At 34.1% G+C, this 10,681-nt stretch overlaps 1 protein-coding gene across 1 annotated transcript; it reads right to left on the bottom strand.

The window, feature by feature from the left end:
* Positions 1–5,317: 5,317 nt before the first annotated feature.
* On the bottom strand, positions 5,318–10,616 carry LOC119643850. The gene has a single exon (XM_038043351.1). The coding sequence runs from the start codon at positions 10,524–10,526 to the stop codon at positions 8,895–8,897; it is 1,632 nt and encodes a 543-aa protein (XP_037899279.1). The 5' UTR covers positions 10,527–10,616; the 3' UTR covers positions 5,318–8,894.
* Positions 10,617–10,681: the final 65 nt, after the last annotated feature.

Genomic DNA, 10,681 nt, shown 5'->3' with positions numbered 1-10,681 from the left:
TTGCTATAAATTTAATCGTCTTAACCTAGGCAACGACAACAAGTTAACTTTAGTTAACAACAATTCTCCCAACTTTAACCTATATATACATATATGGCCATTTATTTTATCCGTTCCGAAAGTAAACGTTAGTAAGACACACATCTTTTTGAGATTTGGATCAAATACTGTCATTATTTAGGGAAAACATGAATACATGAAATATTATGAATAGAAAAAAAAAAAAAAAAAAAACAAACAAACACTTATTTGATGCCTTACATTGGATGTACAAGTAAACTTTGTAAAAATGAAATTGATGGCTTGGAATGGAACGCACATGACGCGTTCAGTTTTTCCAACATTTTGACCATAAATAGTTTTAGACATTGATGATGTTCATATGGTATACGCTTCCATTTTTCACAAGGCAATGTTCAGTGTATGTGAGACAATAACGAGATGGATGTCTCTTATAGCCCTACATTTCATTTCGTTTTGCGGTGGAAAGCATGCACGAAAATGAACCTACGAAAATGATTAAATTGCAACGGTAGGAAAGTGATTTGTGATTTGTAATATGTTGTGCGAAAAAATGTAGCCGCGAAAGCAGTGAAAATTTGTATTCGTCCGACCGGCTCCAGAAAGCGATCATCAACAGCATATTATTCTTTAGAACTATCACCTTCTAAGTACTGTCGGTTCAGATCGATGCAGTCATCGTTAAGCAGATCAATGATTCACAGCAGATGAGGATATATGAAAATGGCTTAGCCACTGCCCAATAAGAGGCCAAAGGTCATAGATAATGATCCTGAATATTTCGATCATTAAGCTTTAAGGAGCTATGCAAGGAGCATGTTTTCATTAACATTGAATTTTATCAAAAAGTGTACGGAATTTATTTGCGCACCTGATACTTAAAGTCTAAATGAATTTCAATCAATTCAGCTGAGTCTTAACTTAATTAGCATAGCATAGAAAAGATTATTTCATTTAAATTATCTTAACCTAGTTTAAATTCACTCAACTCACTGTAGCTTGAACCAATCTAATATAACTTTACATAACTCATCCGAATCTAACTTAACAAAAGTTTTTTCTTTTTTTTTTTTATTTCTACATGAATAAATATTTTCTCAATTATATTTTTTCCTTTGTTATATATTTTAGCATTAACCGAGCATAACATTTATTGAAATAACCTTGAAACGAATCTTGGATGCTCACCAACCCAAGGTAAATAAGAGAAAAAAAGAAGCAAGAAGTTATAGTTGGCCCAGAACGAATTCGTTTATACCCACAACTAGATTGTGCATAACGCATCTATGTTATATATGCATTTGCATGTTTCTGCTTGTGTACAATATCTAGACTGGACCACGTACTTCATGTACATCACACTCTGTGTAATTGTGAGCGAATTCCTGATCCAACTTATTATAAAACGCAGTTTTCACCTTATTATGAGACCTTTGATAGGCAAATTGTAATTGCTTGAAAGTTATAGTATTGTTAAGCAATACTTGAGAAAAAAAAAAAAACCAAATATCGAATGTTGCAGCAAACCTAATATAAATTTTAAATATAGTTTTTTTGGTTTAGTTCTCTAGCTTTTATGGGCCTTCCTATTAGCGTTTCATGCGATATTCAAACTCAGCTTGTGGTCATATAAAGTAAGAGCTCGAGTTCTTAATATTATTTCGTGAAAAGTTTAAAAATTTCACAGACAAATAGTGAGTGAAAATATAGTTATAATCCCTACCTTGGGTAAATACGGTATGAAAACTCTGTTGCCTGTTTCATAATACTCTATCAACGGAATAACAAAATTAGTACACTTTTATATTTTCCGCTAAACGCATACATAATGTCATATACGTATTTCGTATAATAAGTTTACTCAGGGATATACATATATATACGTATATTTCTTTCTTATTTCATGACTCAATTACCCAACGTTTCCGTTATGTGTTACATTTTAACCTCAAGGAAATAACAGTAAAATAATTACATACATTCTCATTCAAGTCCTGACTTTACTTATTCTTTGTTCATTTTTGTTGTTCTTTCTTTGTTTCTATTCTTTTGATACTGAGGCAGAAATTATTTTTAAAATTTTTTTTGCAAAGTACACCTACGAGAAATTGCCTAACTATCACGAATCATAGAATGCATCGAGATTTATCTAAATGTATAAACGAATGTTAAAAATATAGCCATATACGGTCTCAGTTTTGATTGCTTATTAATTTATCCCTTTCGAAAGAATCCTTTAACACTAAATACTTTCTCTTTTTTCCTTTTAATTAACAATAATATTTTAATTAATATTTTAGTGAATAAACTTAATTACTATTAAAAAACGATAGGCCTATGTACATAGTTACATTAGCTATAGAAAATGTGCGAAACAAAAGTTAAATGATTAATGAATGAATTCATTTAGCAAAAAGAGTGCAATTATGACTAATCACAGTGGTCACTAGCTGCTAGCGTTAGGAAAGATTTACTCATTTCATTTATCAAAAGATTTCAAAGAAGGCGGTAACGTTGGGTGGACAATGGTATTGATGTAGAATGGTTCTTAATCGATCTAGATAGTTATAGTTATTCAATTAAATAGTGGAGCGATTGTGAACTGAAAGATTTTATCAAGATAACTGTGCGTTCAATAAGCTCGTAGGATGACATAAAGATGTAAAAGGACTACTTAGCAAACCGTATCGCTTTCAAACGCTATTTGTAAGGTAACGATCGGACTTGGATACACTTCCTTTGCAGTTTATCACATTCCAAAAATCGTATGAGTTTGTCAACAGTGTTGCCATATTTGTGTCAGACAGGAGATTTATCAACAGAGAACGTGAAAATTGATGCACAAAACACACGTATATTAGCTATGGAAAGAAAATTGTTTCCATTGCATTTATGTCTTGGCTTAAAGATAGAACGCAAATATTTAAAGGATTCGTTTGTGTAACATCCAAAAGGATTTGACGCAGACTTACTTTTATTATAGCGAATGCCTTTGTAAATTGATCCAAGTTTGTCTGTTCGTCTATCCATGAGGGTTTTTCTTCTGTTGAACCCATAGGCTGCAGTTTTTGAGATATTTTAACGTGCTTTGGTTCATTGACAAACGCTATTGAAAATGGTTCGGAATGGACTATTTTTTCGACCATTTCCCCTAAATAGCGTCTCAGTTTGAGATGTCGTTGCGTGGACATCTGCAGGGTGATACACGATATTTAATGGTGGGCCGTGACCCACCATAGTTCTTTTATTGGTTGTCTATTCATTACACATTGATGCCTGGCCTGTGAAGCTACGGCAAATTATTTCACTTTCATCACGTTTCAATTTTTCAAATATGATCGAATACTAAAAGAAATCGTGCAAAGATTATCTTAAGGTTTTCTCTTTCATTTTTATAAAAATAATCGTTTTAACAAGATTTAATAATAATATAATTAATAATATCTTAAATTTGCATTTTTTTTTTTTTTTTTTTTTTCATGTAAAACTACACAAAATCGCGGAAATATGATTTCATTTAAAATTCGTTTAAATGCTTATGCTAAAGATATAAATGACTTACGTAATCAATCAAGCCACTCAACAAAGCATTTTTTTTTTTCATTTTTTGCCTCGATGTAGACAACAGTGAGACAGACAATAAGAGGCAAATGTCTGGCACAAAATCTTTGTGAAAACTATAACGCACAGCTGCATCTTACGGTGGTGCGTTATTGTATTTATTTATTTATTTATTTTTTTTTGTTTTTATTTTTTCATTTTTGCAGAAATGGAGCATAAAAATGTGTGGCAGACAATTTATGCAACGCATACTTTCTTATTTCATAGCGATTAACGGAGGGACTTTGCCTTTCGATTTACAACATCAACAGATATATTTCAGATATCATGCGATACGCCTTACGGTTTAGTCACCAATGAAATCCAATTAAATTTTTTGCTGATTCGTTCCCGGTTGTTGTCGTTGAAATAAACTAAACTAGGAATTCCTAAAGAACGTATTTGTCATCGAAATCGACAACAATTTTAGCTTAAAACGTTAAGAGAGGGAAAATTTCTATTCTGCTCTCGTGCTTCACGAGGAATTTATAATAAAATTTCTTATGAGAAATAATCATAAACTGTTGAATTTAGTGCACATGGTAACGAGACGGAAACTATACTCAGCTTAAATGCTAACTCTTGACACTGACAATTGTATAACACAATGAATTCATTTTGAATCTGGAGTTGCTGTGGTAACTAGGTGAACTTTTTAAATGATCAGGGACATAGGTGTAGAATATCTACTATTTGCGCTAAATCTTCGCACATATTTTATGATAACGCAAACATTATATTATATATTATAACGTAAGGGTAAAATTTATTACACATATGAAATAGTAGTAGATCTCCTACCCTCAGGCCTTTGCACCTAATAGTTAGAATTAATAGATATATAGGTAGAAGCACAACACCAGTAAGGGTATTCAAGTTGAACGAGAATACACAATGAATCGGTCTATGCCAGTCAAAAATTTAATCATTACATTTAGAAACATTTGGCCCATTTAAAGATTACCTTTGACGTAAGTATAAGTAAATAAAAAAGCAAGGAGGCTTAAGAAGCGGGAAAGCTTGGACGCCAATTATGTATGGCTATGCTTTTAGTGACATTTTGGAGATTTGGCTTGAAAATATAAGTTTGTTAAACTTTGAACTGATCAATAACGAGAAAAAAAGAGAAATAGATCGATAAGCCGTTGTCCTTGCTTTTTTCCTATTCCTGATAAGCATTTGTGAGAAGAGACCTTGTCATAGGTCAAACATGATGTTTTGGAAATTTTAAATTCAAACCTCATTTTCCTATCAGGATTTCTCGCTGCCCTCCCCCGCCCCCCTACCCATTTTTATGAATTCTGCAAAAATAAACCAATAGACGGACAAGTGGCGAAAGGTGAATAGGAGTGCACTTATCATGCGTACGAATATTTTTATTTTTCCTTTTTCTTTCTTTTCTACACACTATAATGTATATAATTTTTAATTTAATGTCACTTATACGCCATGCAGCTCTTTTATGCATATCTACTCGTTGCGTTGTACTGTGCAATAAATTAAATTTTGTTACAGCATTTGCATTCCATTTTACCGTTGACGGCTGGCCGCCGCTCACTTCTTTAAGTCAAATATGTAAATATTTATTTAATTCGATTATATTAAATTAATTTTTAAATAGTATTATTATTATTATTATTATTATTATTTTTTTTTTTTTTTCTTTGTTTTTGTATTTTTGCATATATCTCGTGTTAATGTTGTCTTTAATTTTTCAATTTTATTTGTAACTGATACTCTCTCGCTTCATTCAATTGTTAGCTAATGATTAGTCCCATCAGTTGTGTCTACACGTTAAATGTAAACAAGTGATGTTGTCACATGAGTGTTGTAAGTACAAATAAATAAAAATTTCGTTATGAATATTTAAATACACATAAAACTGAAGGCATGACTGAAAGGCTGTCAAATATTTTGACACGCATGACAATTTGTTGTTAACGACTAAAATGTTTGCTTCACTTTAATGTAATTTCGTTTTATTTTCACTCAAATAAGCGTTTGCCTAAAAGTTGAAATCAGAAAATCAATATGTGTATAAAAGTAAAAATTAGATTTTTTTGTTTAAATTTTTAAACAGCAAACGAATAAGTGGTAATAGTTCTTTGTAAGCAGAAGAAGACAAAAAAGATCGAATGAAAAAATTATATACTATCGGTAACGAATCCTAAATACGGCTCGAATTTCATATATATATATATATGCATATATAATGTGCTCACAATTTTCGACAACTGGTGTTTTGTAGTTAATCATTAGCTATCCTTATGATGACCGTTCGCTATAAATTTATAATATTTGAAGAGTTTTTCTCATTGTTACAAGCGAAGTAACGACTTTATTATACCGTCATCGTTCGACAGCAAGTATAACAAGAGACAAAATCATGCAAGACAATACTCACAACATCCTTGACCCATATAAATACGTACTAGCTAAAGAAATTTATGAGTAATAAGACGAAAACATATATATATATATATATATATATATATATACATGTATTGTGTTTAAAAATTTATAGCATAACACATAATACTCAAGGAACTTTAGATGATAATAAACAGTATGGACATGATATGTATGCATATATTGATATATGTTTGTGGTTGTGTTGTTGTGTGCTCTAGCTAAACGGCAACTGGTAAGATTTTTTTTGTTTAGTATAAACATATATAGGCTCACTGTGGTGTGTTTACGTTATGCAGTATTTTCAAGTTATTGCTCAGCCCCCGATACTTTTCCTCTCTGTCACTTCGTCTTGCTACGTGACACTATTGTCGCATCATATTTAAAATTCTTTCATGTTAGCCCCAAAAAGCCTGGGGACGTAACCGAATACTACAGCCATTGTTGCTTACATATGCTTACACATTCCTTTATGTCTCTTACTCTCTGTCTCTTGGTTTGTTTACATGTCGGTACACACAAGCAAGGCCAGAGAATGTCATGCCCTCCTATGTTACATAGTAATAAAACTGTTCATACACATTTTCATAAATAAAAAATTTGGTTTTTTTTTCTTTTTTCTTTTCAGTTAGCGTACGCTTTTTTCCCCAAACTTGTTGCATTAACAACATGAAACAACACATTATTAAGTACACAGTGTTTCCTATTATTTGATGTCATCGTCATGACGTCAGCATATTCAAACATCTTATATGGTATGATAAAAATGCAGGGTATGTACTTACAAATGGGTAACGGAACTTGTAACTTCATTAAAAAAATAAAAAAAAAATGCAATAAATTTTATAGAAAAAGTTGATAGAGGGAAGAGGGAAAGACAAGCATATGGTCATCTTATGAAACATATGCCATTAATTACTATAGCAGAGCAAAGTCATTACAGAAATTTGATCAGTGGCAAAAGGCTTCCTCATCAATCAAGACATTCAATTAGACGTTGAAGTGAGAAGAAAAAAAAAAGAAGTAACTTGAGATTTTTCTATCTTCTCGACATAGTTAAGTTTTCATATTAGCATCAGAGAAGTTAGGCATGTACAAGCCTAAGCGAATTATTTTATAGCCATCATTTAAACTATATATGTAGCTGTTAGTGTTGTTCTTTTACGAGAATAATTTGGCATTTTAATGAATTTGAGCGTTTCAATAGGCCTGCTTATCGTAAACGTCGAACGTCATCCAAAAAAAAAAAAACATAAATTCATTCATAAATATTTCTGCAGTTGTGATTGAAGATTTGCTTGTGACTTAAAAACATAGTCGATGTACACAAAAGCCATAGTTTTTTTCCCGATAAGCGGAAATTTGCTCTTAAACCCTATGAAACTGTGAATTATCAAAACGATCCCTCTCGCTATGCTCGCTATGCTAGAAGGTTAATAGATTCCCTTGCTGTCTCTCTAAGCCCATCACATTTTGAGAAGCAATTCATGAAAGCCACGCACTTCCCCAACATCTTGTATTCCTTGTGCAGATTGCCAAATTGAGCAAGTACGGCAAGTTCGCTTCGTAACAAAGTCACTGAGGCCATCTTAATAAAATTAACATTGCGATGCGTAAGGCTTGAGTTTCACGTTGCTGACATGTCATTATCGTTCGACAACGGTCTTCAATTTGACAAGATTTTCTATTTGCTCGGCGACGAAAATTTTTGCATAAAAATAGCTAGAAAATGCTTTGAGAGACGGAAGGTATCTAAGGACTGCGCATAATCATTAGCAACATTTTCGCATATAACCGCTTCATCCGCTGGTCTTAAATCAGTAATCCAACGAAGAATTTCCCAGCGCTTTCCTTAACGGATGACTTTAGAGCTACGTAACTGTGACGACACTTACCGCATGAAGCCGTACCACGGCATGTGTGAAAAATGTTGGTTGGTTTTTGTTCGTGAAATTCTTCAAAGAACTGAGGAAGGCTGTCACATTTCAAGCTAATCTTTGACCAGAAAATACATTTTGAAGTAAGATAAGAAGAAGCTCAATATTTTTATGATATCAAAAATTAAATGCACAGAATAACGCAACGAAATCGTGATAGTAGGCAACACCGTGCGCTAAAAATCGTGGCCAAAAATAAGCGACGCTGCACAAGGGGCCATAAAGCCTGCATTGGCGCCAGATGGAGAGGGATTCTCGACTGTCACCAATCAATAGCAAGGTCATCGTCCATAGTCTGCCAATGGCAGGCCAGAGACACTTTTAATCACTTGAGTTCGTTCGCTACAGGACTCGTTTGGTAGTGTAAACTTGATCTCAAAAGGTGCTTGATTTAACTGTTTTTGATGAAAAAAAATTGCTATACATTTTTTTTTCTTGATTCAATTGATGAATGCACGACCAAGTCGAATTTTCCACAAGGCCTTTAACAGTTTATTTATCGAAACAATTAAAAGAAATTGCAAATTAAGCTGGAAGATGCCGTGATTTAGTATAAATTATGAGAGAGAAAAGAGTGTTGCGCAAATTATGCGCATCGATTAATACTTAAACGATAAGCTGTGACATAAAACAAAAGCAGAAAAACTGAGAAGACCTCGGTAGCAGTGGAGGAGAAATTGAGTTCGTGTTTTAAACAGGAGATACGTGGGGATAGACGAGACCAGAGATACTTGATATTCTTTGCGTAGAGGATTAAAAACGTTTTGTTGCTTAACTCGCTTAACGTTTAATTTGGGTTTAGTAAGCTGCGATTAAATCAAACTCAAATTTAGCAAAATTCGATGTGCTTATAGAACGGGTTTAATATCCTTAACATTGCCGGGCATTTAAATTTTTTTTTTTTTTTAATAAAAAATGACTTTAGATTTACTTACATTTCTCGAGACTGGCGTTGCAAAATTTCAAAGCATCGTCCAATAAATTCAAATGCATGTAACTGGCTGCGGTTTCGTTAATTTTTTTAGCCTGCAAATCTGAACCCCACCATTTCTCTACTAAACGTCGTACAAGCACATCAGGCATAAATTTCATGCTTTCATTAGAAGTGGTTGCGGTACTGACCATACCATTTGCTCTGGCCGTTGAAGCCATTGTTGTGGTAGGCGTATCTGTTGTTGAGGCTACTGTCGTGGTGGTAACCGTTGTAGGCGATGCAGGCGCACTTAAGCGTAGGCGTGATTGAGTGGTGTTGGCTGGACTACCGGCAACTGGAAATGAAGGATTTGTTAAAGATGTGGCACCCAAAAAGCCAGGAGCATAAACATAAGATACATGACCGCCATTATTATTGGTACTAGTGGTCATGGTGCTGGCCGTTGTCATAGCTGTAGCGGTAGTGCAATGTTTCAATATCGTTGTTTCATTTCCGCAATCATCTCGCTGATATTTGGAAAATTTAATGTGGCATATGTTACACATGGTAATAGTTTCACAGCATTGACGACAAAATGTATGACCACAATTGGTGGTGACGGGTGAGCGTAAAATGTCTCGACACAAAGGGCACAATAGCGGATCATATTCCTCACTGAGAAAGGGACTGGAAACGCGTGAGAGATCTCTTAACGGGGAATGCAAATTATAAGCGGTATCTTCCTCTTCAGTACCGCCAAATGCAGGCATGTGGGTCGTTAGATTGCTGGCAATAATCTGCCATCCTTGCGTTAGCAGACCAGGATTTAAAGACTTATTGCTTTTTGAACCGTTATTGCCTAACTTATGATCATTTGTTGTCTTTGTAAGCGTAACGGTCGCTGTTATAGGATCCATTAATTCAATTTCGGAGTGCTCAGCTTTTCTGGAATTTAAACACAATGCACGCACATACTCGATAAGTGCTGTAGCCAATACATGCAATTTTTCCAAGGGTATAAAACCCTCCGGCTGTTCGCTCGCAATTAACGCATACAAATTAAATGCCTCTTGCAAACGACCATGACGCGCCAAGGATTCGCCCAACAGGTAAGAAAGCTGTAAATTATTTGTGGTTTGTCCTTGCAAGAATTGATTTGTCAATTGCGATGCGGCGCTCTGCCCACAACGGTCACCCATATTCTCGCTTGCTCTGCGAGCCTTCTTAGCAACCGTTGGCATCGATGATATAGCGGCCATAGTTGTTGCTGTGTTCGGGCTATTTAATCGCATCGATTTCAGCCCACGTTTACTGGCTATGGCACCTTTAACATAAAATCCCTGCGACAGTGGCATGATGCTGTCCCTTGATTTGCAAAGCAACACTTGTGTCTGATCGCGTAAACAATTTTTGATATTTCTGATTTGATTAACGACAGGCAAAGTGCAACTCGCTGGCTTTAGATTAAAGCGTAGGTTTTCTTGTGGTAATCTTTTCAAATTCTCTTTGATTAACGTATTGGCTAAGGGAGCAAAGTGGGGAGCAGTTGTTTCACTACGTTTACAACTAAGTTTACAATTCAGCAGTTGTTTGTGGTGTTTTCGTTTCTTTTTAATTTGAAATTGCTCGGTGGCACTCTTTGACATTATTCTACTTTCAGTGCACAAGAAAAAAATTTCTTTTCTTTGCTAATAATTTCTAATTTAACGAAAATTTTTGGAATATATTTTTTAAAACATTTTCAAGGCATTTAAAAAAAAAAAAAACAAAAAACAAATTCAATTCTTTTGCAACATTTTTT

The sequence above is a fragment of the Glossina fuscipes genome, unplaced genomic scaffold (assembly GCF_014805625.2).
Source record: "Glossina fuscipes isolate IAEA_lab_2018 unplaced genomic scaffold, Yale_Gfus_2 65038, whole genome shotgun sequence".
Taxonomy (NCBI): domain Eukaryota; kingdom Metazoa; phylum Arthropoda; class Insecta; order Diptera; family Glossinidae; genus Glossina; species Glossina fuscipes.
Note: the sequence above shows the minus strand (reverse complement) of the source record. Positions and strands in the feature narration are given on the sequence as shown.

Excerpts from the sequence above, each read along its gene's own strand:
- LOC119643850 (XM_038043351.1), bottom strand. The coding sequence starts at position 10,526 with ATGTCAAAGAGTGCCACCGAGCAATTTCAAATTAAAAAGAAACGAAAA.